Source organism: Leptopilina boulardi, unplaced genomic scaffold (genome assembly GCF_019393585.1).
Source record: "Leptopilina boulardi isolate dan_hultmark-lab unplaced genomic scaffold, ZJU_Lbou_2.1 LbouV2_97, whole genome shotgun sequence".
Taxonomy (NCBI): Eukaryota; Metazoa; Arthropoda; class Insecta; order Hymenoptera; family Figitidae; genus Leptopilina; species Leptopilina boulardi.
In genome coordinates, this window is record NW_026138046.1 from 595,361 (window position 1) to 612,211 (window position 16,851).

Genomic DNA, 16,851 nt, shown 5'->3' on the forward strand with positions numbered 1-16,851 from the left:
CAAATTTTTATCATAAAAATAACAAAATAAAAAATAAAAAATAGTAATTAAATATTTAATTTTAAAAAATTATGTGTTATTATTTAATATTGACGCAATAATTTTTTATTTTCACGTTTTCGATATTTTTTGTATCGATATATATATATATATATATATATTCGATATAAAAAATCGATATACATATATACATATATGTCAATCTATCGATATCTTATACAATCGATATATCGATATTTGTAATCGATTTATCGATGTATACTATATCGATATGTGTGTAATCGATTTTTTGAAATGATCTTTCGATATATATATATATATATATATATATATATATATATATATATATATATAATATCGATACATGCATAATCGCGATATATCGATATATCAAACAATCGATGTATCGATATTTGCAAACGATTCATCGAAATATACATTCGATATATGCAATCGTATTATCGATTTTTAATATCGAGGAATCGATACATCGTTATAAATTTGCGATATATGCAATCGTACTATCGATATATCGATACTATAAATGTAATCGTATACTATCGATATATCGATACTGTATATGCAATCGAAATATCGATATATCGATACTATAAATGCAATCGTACTATCAATATATCGATACTGTATATGCAATCGAAATATCGATATATCGATAATTGTAATTCGCACCTATCGATATATCGATAGTTCGATTGTATATATGTAGTATCGATATATCGTAACTTTTAAGAAATTATTTTGAAATAAAAACAATTTCAATGTTTTAATTTTTTTTTTATTTTATTTTCTCTAAATTAAGAAATACTCAATAATTATTATCGAATCTAACTTTATTGATTCGTTATTTTAGTTTTTTGTTGACAAAAAAAAAAAAGAACTTATAAGAAAAAAACCATCGGATTGGTGGCGTAATGGATGAAGGAGGTGAAGGGGGGTTGAGAGAGAGGGGGGGAAGGGGTGGTCACAACTTTATCCACGTTGTCCTAGGACCATATCGAAAGTTGTAAAATGCTGATCTGTCAGGAAAGAAAAAGTTAGTCGGAAAAGTTTTCTTTCTTTTTTTTTTTTTTTTTTTTTTAACGAATCGACGCGCGACCCTTTCCAATTTCTTTGAAACCTTTTCTTATATTCCTTCTTCTTTTTCTTTTTTTTTTTCTTTTACTGATATTATCCCGCCCCCCTCCTCAACTTTCTCACCCTACTACTACGATTATCACGAAAACATCACCCCCCTCTCACCCCCTCCTTTTGATAAAGAGACAAAAACCAACCCCTTCGCAAGAAACTTTTTTTTGGGGGAAGGGGGGGAAAAGACATCCATTCAATTGTCAAATGTGAGAAGGAAAAAGAATTGGAAGGTGGGGGAGGGGGCTTTTTTGTGGCTTTGAATCTTTGGGGGGGGGGAGAGAGGATGATGAACAATGACGTCACGGTGTCCATTGGGTTAGGTCGCGAGGAGGCGTCTTGGGTAAGTTTTTTTGTGTGTTCCCCCACTCTTAATTTTGAAATTTTTTTCTCTGCCCCCCCGGTAAATTAGTCTACTTACCCCCCCCCCAAAGGACATCAAAATAAAAAATATACTTAATAGTAAATAAAGGTGTGTTATTTTTTTTGTCTTTTTCAATCTAATAAATTTTACCCCCCCCCCTCGTCTGAAAATTTGCCAAATTACCCCACCTAGGGGTGTATTAAGTTTACCCCCCCCCCCCAAAAAAAAAACTGGGGATGAAATAAAAAAATTTACTCACCAATGTTATTGAATTTTTGTTTTATCTTTCTCTAAAATCGAAACTATTTTTTCGCTCTCTCCCCGAAAAATTACATACTTACACCCCTCCCCACCCCCGGGGTACTGGGTGATTCAAAATAAAATCTACGCTGCAGTGAAATGAAGTTATTCTTTTTTCTTCTCAATAGAAATAATTTTTTTTTCTCGATACCCCAAAGCTTTTTCTTCTTTCTGACCCCCCCCCCGCCTCCTATTTACCTACTTACCCCACTCTAATTACTAGGGGGTGAAAAAAATAAAATGTACACAACGCATGTTATTGGGTTTTTGTTATATTTTTCTCTAACATAGAAAGTATTTTTACGCTTTGTCCCCAGAAAATTTACCTACTTACCCCACCCCACCCCCCCTCGAGTACTGGATAAATGAAAATAGAATTCTACGTACCAATGTTAGTATGGTTTTTATTCTTTTATCCTCCCTAATATAAAAAAGAATTTTCTTTCTCGCTTTTTAAAAATCTTTCTTCTTTCTGCCCCCCCTCCTCTTCAATGTACCTATTTACCCCACCCCATCGGCAAGAACTAGGAATGTTAAATTTAAATTTACGCACTAATTTTTTATCTTCGGCAATCATTGAGAATTTTTTTTTCTCCCTTCCTCTGCCCCTTGAAAAATCACTCTACACCCCCCCCCACCCAAACAGGGGGTGAGTCCAAAATAAAATCTACGCATCAATATTTATTTCTCCAATGGATTTTTCTATATAAATTTTTAGTCACCCAACTTCTCTTTCTCTCTCTCTCTCTCTCTTTTTCTCTCGAGTAGTTCAAACCCCACCCCACCCCCTGACAGCCCCCCTTTCCCACCCACAAAGAGCGCTCTCGGCGCCGAAAAAAGCAAGGCTCGCAGAAAGGACGCCCGGCGTCGTGGCGCTCTTCGGCTGATCAATACACGTCGCCTCACACAGAGAGTATATAGTGTATATACGCGAACGGACGGTCACGCATGTGCACCATGTTACCCCCCCCCCCCACCCCACCTCACCCTTTTGGATAACTTGGGGTGTATGGGGGTACACACCCCACCCCCTTTCCTTCGCTTAACCCCTCTGGTCTCCACCATACTCCTCGTTTCTTTTCCTAGGCTCTCTCTCGTATATATATATAGGATTTTTTTTCTTTTATTTTTTTTTTACTCCCATTTTCTCGGCTCTCTTGCATTTTTTATACCCCTCTGACGCCGACATGAAAAAGGAGGGGGGGGGGTTGTATTCGGTGCCCCACCCCCCGAAAAAATACCACGTTTCCCTCATCACCCCTTCCTTGATTCATACACTTCTCTCTCTCTCTCTCTCTCTCTCTCTCTCTCTCTCTCTCTCTCTCTCTCTCTCTCTCTCTCTGGTACCAAGGGTTCTTCTAGAGTGAATTCCCCCCTCAGAGAGGGGGGCAAGGGGGAGAGGGGGGGAAGAAAATGAAAGAGAGGCGAGGGAAGAGAAGATAAATTTAGAGAGAAAGAAAGAGAGGAGAGAAAGAGAAAAGAAGAGAAATGAATGGAGAGAAAGAGAGAGAGAGAAAAAAAGAGGGGGGGGGTCGGAAAGAAAAAGGGGGGAAATAGAGAAAAAGAGACAAAGAAGAGAGAAAGTAGAAGTGAGAAAGATAGAGAAAAAATAGAGATAGAGAGATAGGGGGGGGAAGGAGCAAAAAGGAAAAAAAATGAAGGAAGGAGAAAAAACAGGAGAAGGGGTGGGGTGGGGCAAAAAGAGGGGGAGGTAGAGGGAACGGGAAAGAGAAAAAAAAAGGTCTTTTTGATTTTTTTTTCCAACCTCCTCTATACACCCACCTTTACCTCAGTCGCTCACCTACCTACCTACCTAGCTAGCCCCCCCCTCCCCCGACCCCCTATGACCACCCCATCAAACCACTCGGTATATACGGACTATACGCCGGGCGTCGGCGGCGTTCTTTTGCTATCGGGTGCTCTCTCAACTATCGTCCCGAACTACCACTACCACTAGATCACCCTTATATATATATATATATATATTTCACTCTGCCCCCCCCCTAAATATATTATATTACATTATACTATATATATATTTCCCCAACAATTTTAAGCGGGGGGCAATAATGACCACATTTTTTGTCTTGATGAGTTGATATAATTAAAAAATCATAATTATGGGGTAATATTGAACTTATCAAGTGTACAATATTGCCCCAAAAAAATTATTGAGGGGGAATAGTGTTTAAATCTAACGATACAATATTGTCTTTGTATAATTCAATGGGGTAATATTCAACTAACAACTATATAGAACATTGGCCCCAAATATATTATGGGGTAATATTGAACTAACAATAAACTATAGAACATTGGCCACAAATATATATTATGGGGTAATATTGAACTAACAATAAACTATACAACATTGGCCCCAAATATATATTATGGGGTAATATTAAAATTACAAAAATATATACAATATTTATCCAAATATTATGGGGTAATATTGAACTAATAACCTAATATACAATATTACCCCAAATATTGTGGGTCAAGTTTAACCCCAATAATACAATATTGCCCTACATATTAAGGGGTAATATTGAACTAAAAACTGTAGAATATTAAACTAAATATTATGGGGTAATATTGAACTAATAACCTAATATACAATATTACCCCAAATATTGTGGGTCAAGTTTAACGCTAACAATATATACATATACAATAATACCCCAAATATTGTGGGGCAAGTTTAACCCTAATAATACAATATTGCCCTACATATTAAGGGGTAATATTGAACTAAAAACTATAGAATATTAAACTAAATATTATGGGGTAATATTGTACCAACAATTAGAGAATATTAAACAAAATAATATGGGGTAATATGTATAGAACTAATATAACTATACGATATATTGCCCCAAATATTGTTGGGGTAAGTTTAACTCTAACAATATATAATATTACCCCAAAAATATTATGAGACAATATTGAGCTTTAATAACAATAATACAATACTGATTCAAATATTATGGGGTAATATTGAACTAATTACATATATACAATATTGCCCCAAATATAATGAAACAAGTTTAACGCTGAAAATATATATGCAATGTTGCCAAAAAATATTATATGAGACAATATTGAGCTTTAATAACTACAATATTACCCCAAATATTATGGGGATAGTTCAACATAAAGTTTTCTTTTGTTTTTTGAAAAAAAAATGGATCTTTTAAATTTGATTCTTCCACCCTCCCCCCCCCCTCATCAGAACGCATTATTTTTTCTCAGTCTAAGAAGGATTTAATTTATTTTTTTATATGGGTGGGTTCTTCTTAACCTTGTCCTAATTGTACCTTAACCTTGTTCTCGAAAAATAGTCTTCCAATAACCTAATTTTTTTTTTTTTTTTTTTTTTTTTTTTAGGTATGTAGGAGCGTTGGCAAGGAGAGGAATTGTAACCCTCCCCCCCCCCAACGCCCTTTTGGGAAATATTGAATTTTCTTGACCGTCTCACAAATTTTCTTCGTGAGTATTTCACTATACCTATTATATACCTATATATATATATATATATATACATATATATATACCTATATATATTTTTGGGCATAAAAAAAAAGTTCATATTATTAAATGTTTGGATTTTTGCAAAAGTTAGAATTTTCTAAACTCTAAATTTAAAAAAAAAAAAAAATTTTAATCTGCAATGAAAATAAAATTTACCTATAGAAAAGCGAAAAGTTTTTCTATATATATGTATATATATATATATATATATATATATATATATATATATATAGTAGCAAAAGTTTTACTTGTTTCAATTAAATTAATCGCTATTCTAGTGAAACCTTTCGCTGTTTCATATAGTAAATCATTTTTTTTTCCATATGGTTTATGGGTTAAATTTCAAAAAAAAAAAAAATTAAAATTGTCAAAAGTTAAATTTTCATGAAATTAAAATTATCAAAAATTGAAATTTCAAAAAAAAAACTTAAAAATTCAAAAATTCGAATTGTAAATTTAAATTCCAAAAATGTCCAAAATTTTTAATATTTGAATTTTTTAAATTTTAATATTATTATTATTATTATTACATAAAATAATATAATAATAATAATAATAATAATAATAATAATAATAATAATAATAATTATTATTATTATTATTATTATTATTATTATTATTATATTAAATAAATTATTAATTAAATAAACAAAAAAGTTCGAATTTCCAAAAATTAGAATTGATAAATTTTTACAAACTCTTTTAAAGTTCAAATTTCACCCCCCCCCCCCAAAAAAAAAAAAGTCAAGTAAATCGTGTGTCCTTGAGGTTATCAGTCTAGATCTGAACTCAGAATTCGGGGCCAACTGTTGAATTCTCTCTCTTATTTTTTGGACGTTTACCACCCTTGGCAGCATTCTCTCTCTCTCTCTCTCTCTCTCTCTCTCTCTCTCTCTCTCTCTCTCTCTCTCTCTCTCTCTCTCTCTCTCTCTCTCTCTCTCTCTCTCTCTCGCCCTTCTAAAAGTCACACGAGAATAAAAAACACGTGTTTCCACCCCTTAAAAATTCGTGAGAGAGAAAAAAAATAAAGACGGACGGACAGACAGACAGACAGACACAGTTCAAGGGTGTTGATGAAGAAAGAGAAAATAACACTGTAAACGATGCTGCTTGTTCTTTAAGATACTTTTTAACTTTGACATCTGTTGAAGAGCACCACACACACACACACATATACACATATGTGTCACGTAAAAATTTCGACCCTGTTTTCCTCTCATTTGACAGCCAAGAGAAATGAGTTTAGTTTGTCCCTATATTTATATATATATATATATATATATATATATATATATATATATATATATATATATATATATATATATATACTATACTCTTCTCTTCGTGTGGGAAAGAGGTGAAGAGAAGGAACTTTTAGGAAACAATTTTAATTTTTTTTTTTTTTTTTTTTAATATTTTTGAAAATTTTTAATAATTCAAATTTTTTTTTTTTACCATTAAAAAAAATTTTTTGAAAATTGTTATTTCTTAAATTTTTATTTTATTGCTTAATATTAAGGGGACTATTCATTAATTACGTAAGGATGATGATTTTGGCTAATTTTAAAAGACACCCCCCCCCCCTACCTTCATGTAAGGATACATAAGATTTTTCGGACCCCCCCCCCTACCTCTTTCACCTTGTTACGTAAGTTTTTTAAAAATATTAATGGATAATTAAAAAATTAATTACAACTATATACAAATGGGAAAAAACCTTAGGTAAGAGTAGCATCTACCCTCCGCCCCCACCCCCCGACGTAAGACCATGTAGAGATTTTATAAACCTCCCATCCCCCTAAGGACCCTTATGTAATTAATGAATGACCCCTTATATTTAATTAAAAAGAGAAAATTGAAAAATAAAATCATTTTTAATATTCTAAATTTTATAAAATACAATTTTCAATTTTAATATTTTGCCATTTTGTAATTTAAAAAAAAAAAAAAAAAAAAAAAAAAAAAAATTTCGATTGGAATTAGAAAAATACCCGAGCAAATGCTGTGCGACAAAAATAAATGAGGATCATAATGATGATGATGATGATGATGATGTCAATCATCAATTTCCAAAGTTTGTGTTTTTAAACCCATTGGAAGGAGGGAACGGAAATTCGATGCCGAATTATGTGTCAAGTTGCAATGTATATATATGTATATATATATAGTTGGAAAATATGTCAGAAATCTGTTTTTTTTGAGGGGGTTTTTGAAAAAAAACACGCCCATCATCTAATTATGCATCGTGTTGTGTTTGTGTGTTTGTGTGTGTGTTGAAAAGCATGTCCTATATTGTGGACAAGTTTTGAACAATATAAATATAATTTTTTTAATTTTTGTATCATTCACGGAGAAAAAATTAATTGTTATATGAGGCATTTTATTCCAATTAAAAATTTACTAATGCCGCCAATACTGGCGCAGTACTGACAAATACTGGCGCACTACTGGCAGCCAATATTGGCGCCAGAGTTTGCGTAACTTTGGGATGATAACATTTTACCATATAGTATTGGCTACCAGAATTGGCACCAGTATTGGAAGTTACGGCGGAATTCTGACGGAATTCCGATTAATTTTTTTCAAAAATTTTTACAGTCCTAATTCCGTCGGAACTCCGTCGGAATCCCATCGTAATTCCATTGGAATTCTATCGGAGTTCCAAAGAATTTCCAACGTGATTCCGACGGAATTCCGATTGATTTTTTTTTCAAAAATTTTTACAATCCTAATTCCGTCGGAACTCCGTTGGAATCCCAACGTAAATTCTTTGGAATTCAGATTAATTTTTTTCAAAAATTTTTAGAGTCCTAATTCCATTGGAACTCCATCGGAATCCCATTGGAAATTCTTTGAAACTCCGATGGAATTCCGACGGAATTACGTTGGAAATTACGGCGGAATTCTGATAGAACCTCCAGGGGGCAGTTTCCGGGGAATTTTTCCCGGTACTGGTAGTAGTACTGGTTCAGTACTACTTTTAGAAAATTTTTTTTTTTTTTTAAAAAAAGATATTAATTTTTAAACAATTTGTTTAAAAAATAAAATTTGTTTATAACTTTTAAACATATTCTCCCTCATTTAGAAGCGCAAAAAAAAAAAAAAAAAAAAAAAAAAAAAATCATAAATATTGTTTAAGTCATTATAATATAATAAATCGATGGTTAAATTTTTTGAGATGGCATTATTTTTTGTTTTCGAGATATTAATTAACTATAACAAAAGTTAATTAAAAAAAAAAAATGAAATATTTTACGAATAAATAAAACTTAGAGTAATTTTTTTAAAAAAAACACCATTATAGAATATGCTTATCAAAATCTGCATTCAACGAGCCATTCAATCGTCAATTCTTTTTTTATTATTTGGAAGATCATCATCTAATTCTGTGTTAAATAAAACTCAGTGTAAATAATATTTTTAACAAATTTAAATTATTATTAACAAATAATTATTAAAAAATCGATGTTTCAGCACCCTGCCACGACACAACAATAAGTTGGAGGAGGCATAGCATGCGGTATTTTTCAGTCTTTTTCTAAATAACATTTTATAATTATAATTTTTGATTCTTGGTAATACTTAATATTTCTTTTTTTGACACAAAATTAAATGATCTTCCAAATAAAAAGAAGAATTGACGATTTATCATCATTTCTTCAAATGTTATTAATTATTTAAATAATAATAATAATAATAATAATAATAATAATAATAATAATAATAATACAGTGTCAGAATCTTTCCAACATCTGTAGCAAAATTCTTGTTTCTTTTCTGTTTCTATCTCAACATGATTTTGAATATCATAAAATAATATTAAACCATGTTTCGAAGCCTTCAAACTTTGCATGTTTGTAACAAGCCAAAAAAACAGTTTTTCGGAAATTCACTGTAAAATCTACAAAAACCAATATTTTTCAGTCTAACTATACTCTTATTTTCTTCTGAAGCCTTCAAAGAATAAAATGTGATAGTTTATTTTTAAAAAAATTCAGTTTAAATATTTTTTTGGATTCGTCAAAAAAAAAAAAAAAACCCTATAAAAACGTCCTTTTTCTTTGAATTCCCTATAGCCTAGGGATTTTAATTTACAAATTTTATGTTTACATGCGCGCTTAAAGCTTGTGTTTATACATTTCCAATGATATATTTTACTTTTGGATTATCTGAATCCATGTTAATTTTATAAAGCGATTTTAGAATTTGTAATATTCTTTCCCTAATAACTGCGATTATTATAGTATACAGGGTGTCCCATTTTAATCTATCAGGCGAAATAACTTTTAATCAGTTGATTTTACAAAAAAATGTTTTAGACAAAAGTTATTGTGCTAACAGGGGGACATTCAGTGGTAAACTTGAATTTGACCTAAATGACCTAATTTAGGTCATTTCAAGGTCAACTCACTTTTTTTTTTAAATTGAACCACCTACTTTTTATGCCAAATATCGATAAAGCAGGAAATTCCACGTCGAAATCGTTGATGCACTTTTTTTCGATAGATCGACCTATTTAGGACAAATAGGTCATTTAATTATTGTTGTATTTGGGGAAATAATTTTAAACTAATTCATTTTACAAAGACATGTTTCAGTCAATAGTTGTTGTGCTTAAAGGGGAATATTCAGTGATGACCCTAAATTTGCCCTAAATGACCTGAATTAGGTCATTTCAATTTCAACTCATTTTTTTTTTAATGGAACCATCTACTTTTCATGTTACAAATCGGAAGAGCAGGAAATTCCACGTTGAAATTGTCCAAGTACTTTTTTTGATGGGTCGACCTATCCAGGTCAAATAGGTCATAATCAATTTCACCTATACAAGGTCTTAGTTCGGTCTAGTGTTTTTTACATAAAAATTCTTGTCCTGACGATTTCTTGCATAAAAACTTGATCTTTCTTCATGAAAAATTATTTGACATACACCAAGGCCTTGTAGGTGAAATTTATTATGACCTATTTGACCTGAATAGGTCGACCTGTCGAAAAAAGTACTTGGACAATTTCAACGTGGAATTTCCTGCTCTTTCGATTTGTAACATGAAAAGTAGATGGTTCCATTAAAAAAAATGAGTTGAAATTAAAATGACCTAATTCAGGTCATTTAGGGCAAATTTAGGGTCATCACTGAATATTCCCCTTTAAGCACAACAACTTTTGACTGAAACATGTCTTTGTAAAATGAATTAGTTTAAAATTATTTCCCCAAATACAATAATAATTAAATGACCTATTTGTCCTAAATAGGTCGATCTATGGAAAAAAGTGCATCAACGATTTCGACATGGAATTTCCTGCTTTATCGATTACCGGCATAAAAAGTAGGTGGTTCCATTTAAAAAAAAAAGTGAGGTGACCTTGAAATGACCTAAATTAGGTCATTTAGGTCAAATTCAAGTTTACCACTGGATGTCCACCTGTGAGCACAATAACATTTGTCTAAAACATTTTTTTGTAAAATCAACTGATTAAAAGTTATTTCGACTGATAGATTAAAATGGGACACCCATGAAAAAAAACAATGTCGATCCATATCAAAATCTTCCATATATCATTACTATATTATAAAAAGATTTCGCCGCCGCCGCCGCCGCTGTTTCAGCAAATTTTGACCTAGGAGGGGGGATATCCCCCCTCCTTTCCCCTCCCCCGCCAGAAATGACCTAAATTTTGAGGTTATGTTCGTTTCGAGGCTCTAAATATAGCCCAAGTCCCCCCTCCCTCCTCTCATTTCCCCTCCTCCGCCAAAAACTACTAACCATATCAAAAACATGGGTTGGTTACACTTCATGTAGAATGACCCATATTATAAAAAGATTTCGCCGCCGCCGCTGTTTCAGAAATGTTGACAAGGATGGGTCATTCCGTGTCAAGTGTACCCAACACATGTTTTTGACAAGGTTAGGTAAGGGTGAGGCAACCCATGTTTTTTTACATGGATAGTACAATATTTGGTTACATTTGATATGGAATGACCCATCTGAATATAGCTGCAAGTCCCCCCCTCTCCTCCCCCTTCCGCGCAAAAAATGACCTAAATTTTAAGGTTACGTTCGTTACAAGACTTTGAATAGGGCCGCAAGTCCTCCCCCCTCCCTTACCCTCTCTCCGTATTTCCCACCAAAAATCACCTAAATTTTGAAGTTATGTTCGTTTCAAGCCTCTAAATATAGCAAGTGAAGGTAGATTTCCTGCCAAAAATGACCTGAATTTAAAGGTTATGTTCGTTTCAAGACTGTGAATATAGACGCAAGCCCCCCCTCCTTCCTTACGTTGAAGAAGAGGTGGATTTTCCGCCGAAATTGATATAAATTTTAAGGTTAAGTTATTTTGTCGGGAAACGACCAAGAAACAAACATAACCTCAAAATTTAGGCGAAAATTTGGTGCAAAAAGACAAAGAAACAAACATTTACAAAACCAATAAAAAATAGGGGGTTGGCGCGCGAAGCGCGCAGGGGGGCGAAGCCCCCCTAGTATATATATATATTTATAACAGATCGGCATTATCTCTCGCATTTCATACATATATATATATATATATATACAGATATCTAGACGGCAATATCTAACGAAGCATTCCCAACAGCGTTATATACGCTCTTTATAGTTTTCCCGTCTGGAGAAACGAGCAATTAAAGTGGCCAGCTACCGCGTGCGTGTGTATATACGCTCGTATATATATATATATATATATATATATATATATATATATATAAGTAAAATTAAATAAATGTCGAGAGATGGGAAATGCATTTTCCTCGTTTATAGCTGTCTGGGAAGGTTATATGCGCGGAAGGGAGGGAGGGAGGGAGGATTGAAGCAGTAACACGCTCTTGGTGAAACGATGCAAAAGGGGGTTTGAAACTTAGGGTGGTACACAGTATTTTGATGATGGAGATTGCGGAGGTAGGAAAAAAAAAAAGAGAGGAGAAAAAGAAAAAGGAGAATTGTGTATAGGTTTATGGGTTTTTCGCGACCAGGTCGCGTACACATATACATATATATACACACGAGACGAAAAAACCATCCTCTACGTCTGGCGCTCGACTAGAGATTTTAGATGCTGTGTGCAACGACTTTTCTCTCTCTCTCACTCTCTCTCTATATATATATATATATATAGAGGGGCATTGCAGGCGGCGGGACCGTAAAAATTTTACTGCGAATTGTCTGCAGACACACCAGACCCTGGACGAAGAGAGAAAGAGAACGATTTTTATATGACTATATATGTGGGTGGTAAAGAAAAAAAAAAGGGGGGGGGGGAGGGGGTGAGAGAGAAAAATAGGAAACTCCCGGGGAAAAAGATCCGGTGGATAAAAAGTAGTCTGGGTCAGAGACGCCTTCCTCCTTCTTTTGCTATAATACTACCCCTGAAAACACACTTCTTGTGTGCCACACATTTTCCCGTCGCTTTTCATTTGGGTCAGCGATCTTTTGCGCGCCAAAGGATATATAACCACTTTGCTCTTTCATCTCTCTCTCTCTCTCTCTCTCTTTCTCTTTTGATTTTTAACTACCGATCGTAAAGAAACATATACAATAGGAAAAAAAAAGGAGTGGTAAAAAAAAACATGTTGAAATGAGATATTTGAGGAAGTTTGCGAGAATTAGGATGAAAAAAAGTTGTTAAAAGTTTTTTTTTTTTTTTTTTGTTTGTTTTTTTAGGTATTATTTTGTGACAGAAATATTTTTGATTTGAAGAAAATTGTAGCAAATTAGAGAGGAATATGGACGAGAATTTATCTGATATTTATTGTGTTAGAAGATAAAGAAATATGGTAGAGGAGAAGAAGGACGAAGGAAAAGGAGGAAAAGGAGCTAGAGAAGAAGAACAAGGAGGAGATTTAGAAGAAAGAGATAGAGAAGAAGATGAAGGAGTAGGAGAGGGATGAGAAGGAGGAACAAAAGATAAAGAAGATGGAGGAGAAGGACGAAAAGGAGAAGTTAATGAAAAATAAAATGACGAAGGAGATTGAGGAGATAGCGTAGGAGGAAAAGGAGATAGAGAAGGTGGAGATAGATGAAAAGAAGAAAAAGGAGATGGAGGAAAAGAAGATGAAGGAGAAGGAGAAAAAGGAGATGAAAGAGAAGGAGATAGAGCAGGAGAAGGTGGAAAAGAAGAGGGAGGAGATAAAGGAGATAGAAAAGGAGATGAAAGAAAAGGAGACGGTGGAAAAGGAGAGGGAGGAGATGAAGGAGATGGAAAAGGAGCAAAGGGAGATGAAGGAGATGGAAAAAGAAAAAAAGGGAGATGAAGGAGAAGAAGGAAAAGGAGATGAAGGAGATAGAAAAGGAGATGAAAGAGAAGGAGAAGGTGGAAAAGGAGAGGGAGGAGATGAAAGAGATATAAAAGAAGATAAAGGAGATGAAAAAGGAGCAAAGGGAGATGAAGGAGATGAAAGAGAAGGAGATAGAGCAGGAGAAGGTGGAAAAGGAGAGGGAGGAGATGAAGGAGATATAAAAGAAAATGAAGGAGATAGAAAAGAAGCAAAGGGAGATGAAGGAGATGGAAAAGGAACAAAGGGAGATGAAGGAGAAGAAGGAAAATGAGATGAAGGAGATAGAAAAGGAGATGAAAGAGAAGGAGATAGAGCAGGAGAAGGTGGAAAAGGAGAGGGACGAGATGAAAAAGATATAAAAGAAGATGAAGGAGATGGAAAAGGAGCAAAGGGAGATGAAGGAGATGAAGGAGTTGGAAAAGGAACAAAGGGAGATGAAGGAGAAGAAGGAAATGGAGATGAAGGAGATAGAAAAGGAGATGAAAGAGAAGGAGATAGAGCAGGAGAAGGTGGAAAAGGAGAGGGAAGAGATGAAGGAGATATAAAAGAAAATGAGGAGATGGAAAAGGAGCAAAGGGAAATGAAGGAGATGAAGGAAATGAAGGAGATGGAAAAGAAGCGAAGGGAGGAGATTAGGAGATAGAAAAGAAGATGGAGGAGATGGAAAAGGAGCATAGGGAGATGAAGGAGAAGAAGGAAAAGGAGATGAAGGAGATAGAAAAGGAGATGAAAGAGAAGGAGATACAGCAGAAGAAGGTGGAAAAGGAGAGGGAGGAGATGAAAGAGATGGAAAAGGAGCAAAGGGAGATGAAGGAGAAGAATGAAAAGGAGATAAAGGAGAGGGAGGAGATGAAGGAGATAGAAAAGAAGATGGAGGAGATGGAATAGGAGCATAGTGTGATGAAGGAGATGAAGGGGATGGAGGTGGAGAAAAAGGAGATGTTGAAGGAGATGAAGGAGAAGGAAATTGAAGAGGTGGGGATGGAGATGGAGGAAAAGGAGATGTTGAAGGAGATGAAGGAGAAGGTAATTGAGGAGGTGGGGAAGGAGATGGAGGAACAGAAGATGTTGAAGGAGATGAAGGAGAAGAAGGAGATAAAGGAGACGGAGTTGGAGGAGGAGGAGGAGATGGAAAAGAAGATAAAGGAGAAGGAGATAATTATTTTAAAAAAACCCCAACTAAACATTAAATAAAAATTCAAAAAAAAATCAACGACAATCATATATATATATATATATATATATATATATAAATTCAAATACACACATAAATAATAAAAATCAGCAAAAGACGAATACGAAGAACTATCAAATTTCGTATGTGCGCGACTAGCCAGAAAAATAGAAACCGATACCAACCGAAAGGATTCGCTAATGAACGGCCGCGGCTCTTTTCAACACATACACACACACACACACACACATGTATATATATATCAGAAATACGAAAAAAAAGATAAAGAGAGAAAATAGGAATATATAAAATATACTATATATTTTATCCATGGGAAAATTTTTCAACCAAAGAGAGTAACAGGGAAAAAAAGGGAGAAAAACGAAATGAGCGAAAAAGAGAGCAAGAGAGAGAGAGAGAGAGAGAGAGAGAGAGGAAAATGCTGATGGATTTTCACATGCCTCTTATTGCGATGCGCGAGAGAAGAAAGAATCGAAAATAAATACACACCGTTACTTTGACTGACTTGTGCGAAATTCAATTAATTAACTTCGTTAGTATTTTATTTTCAGATGGCTCAAAGCAGAAGCTAGCTTTACTCAATCCCACCACCCCTTTTCTTTTTTTTTCTTCTCCCCCCCACGTCAACCTGCATCTCCACCCCCTCTTATTTCGTATACATATCGACTACTATATATATATATATATATATATATATATATATATATATATATATATATATATATGGAAATCGTTATTTTCTTTGACATTATATAAAAATTTTTGTAATCCAAAAAAAAGAGAAATGTTCTTCTTTTTTTTATTAATTTGTCTAATGCAACAATACTCTTGAAAACTGAATATGTTTTGTATAAAATGTAAATTATTTTTCAATTTTTTTTTTTTGTTATAGATACAACGAGAAAATATTATTTTTTGGCCATTATTATATATTAAAAATTTTTAATTTATTGAATTGACTCACTATTGGTAAATTAATGTAAATAAAAAGTTAATTTTTCCCAAAAAAATGGAGGTAGGAATTTTTTAAAAAAAAAAACCTTTGTCAGCATCAAAAAGTACACGAAAAACCCTACAAAAAATCCTAGTCACAAATTAAAATCCATAAACTTGTGTCAAAGATATCTTGGTCGGAATATGAAAGTGACAACGTCCTTGAAAATGCCCTCTTAATTCACTGTCATTTTCCGACCTTTCTGTCTTTCACATAGATTTATGAATTTTAATTTATGACTAGGATATTTTGGAGGATTTTTCGTGTACTTTCTACTGGTAACAAAAGTTTTTTTCAAAAAAAAGTAACTGCTAAATGAAAATTCGGCTAAATGGTAAATTTAGCTAAATAAAAAAAACGCTTAATGAAAATTCAGCTAAATATTATTTTCAGATAAATAAAAAGTATGCTAAATGAAATATCGGCTCAATGGAAGTTCGGCTAAATAGAACACATGCTAAATAGAATACATGCTAAATAAAAATTCGGCTAAATGAGGAATATGACTAAATGAAAATTCACATAAATGGAAAATAAGTACTTGATGGAAATTCTGCTAAATTACGAAATTCAGCTAAATAAAAATTCGATCTAAGAAAAAATATAAATACAAAATCGGCTAAATAGAAATTTCAGCTAAATAAAAAATATGCTAAATGGAAATTCGGATAAAAAACGAAATTCAACTAAATAAAAATTCGATCTAAGAAAAAATATAAATATAAAATCGGCTAAATAGAAATTTCAGCTAAATGAAAAATATGCTAAATGGAAATTCGGATAAAATACGAAATTCAGCTAAATAAAAATTCGATCTAAAAAAATATAAATAAAAAATCGGCTAAATGGAAATTTTAGCTAAATAAAAAATATGCTAAATGGAAATTTCAGCTAAATGAAAATATGCTAAATAAAAATTAGTCTAAATAGCAAAATATACATATATATATATACTTAATGAAAATTCGTCAGAATGAAGAAAATTCAGCTAAATAAAAATTTGACTAAATAAAAAATATGTCGAATAAAAA

At 33.0% G+C, this 16,851-nt stretch overlaps 3 protein-coding genes across 6 annotated transcripts in view; 2 read left to right on the plus strand and 1 right to left on the minus strand.

Annotated features, from left to right (window-relative positions):
• The window catches only part of LOC127290941 (zinc finger protein rotund-like), a 403,126-nt gene that overhangs the window by 151,708 nt on the left and 234,567 nt on the right, over positions 1–16,851 (minus strand). The window lies entirely within an intron of this gene.
• LOC127290945 (DNA ligase 1-like) lies at positions 13,901–14,236 on the plus strand. The gene has a single exon (XM_051319793.1). It carries the CDS (start codon positions 13,997–13,999, stop codon positions 14,174–14,176), a length of 180 nt encoding a protein of 59 aa, XP_051175750.1. The 5' UTR covers positions 13,901–13,996; the 3' UTR covers positions 14,177–14,236.
• Positions 14,196–14,690, plus strand: LOC127290944 (DNA ligase 1-like). Its single transcript, XM_051319792.1, has one exon. It carries the CDS (start codon positions 14,283–14,285, stop codon positions 14,517–14,519), a length of 237 nt encoding a protein of 78 aa, XP_051175749.1. The 5' UTR covers positions 14,196–14,282; the 3' UTR covers positions 14,520–14,690.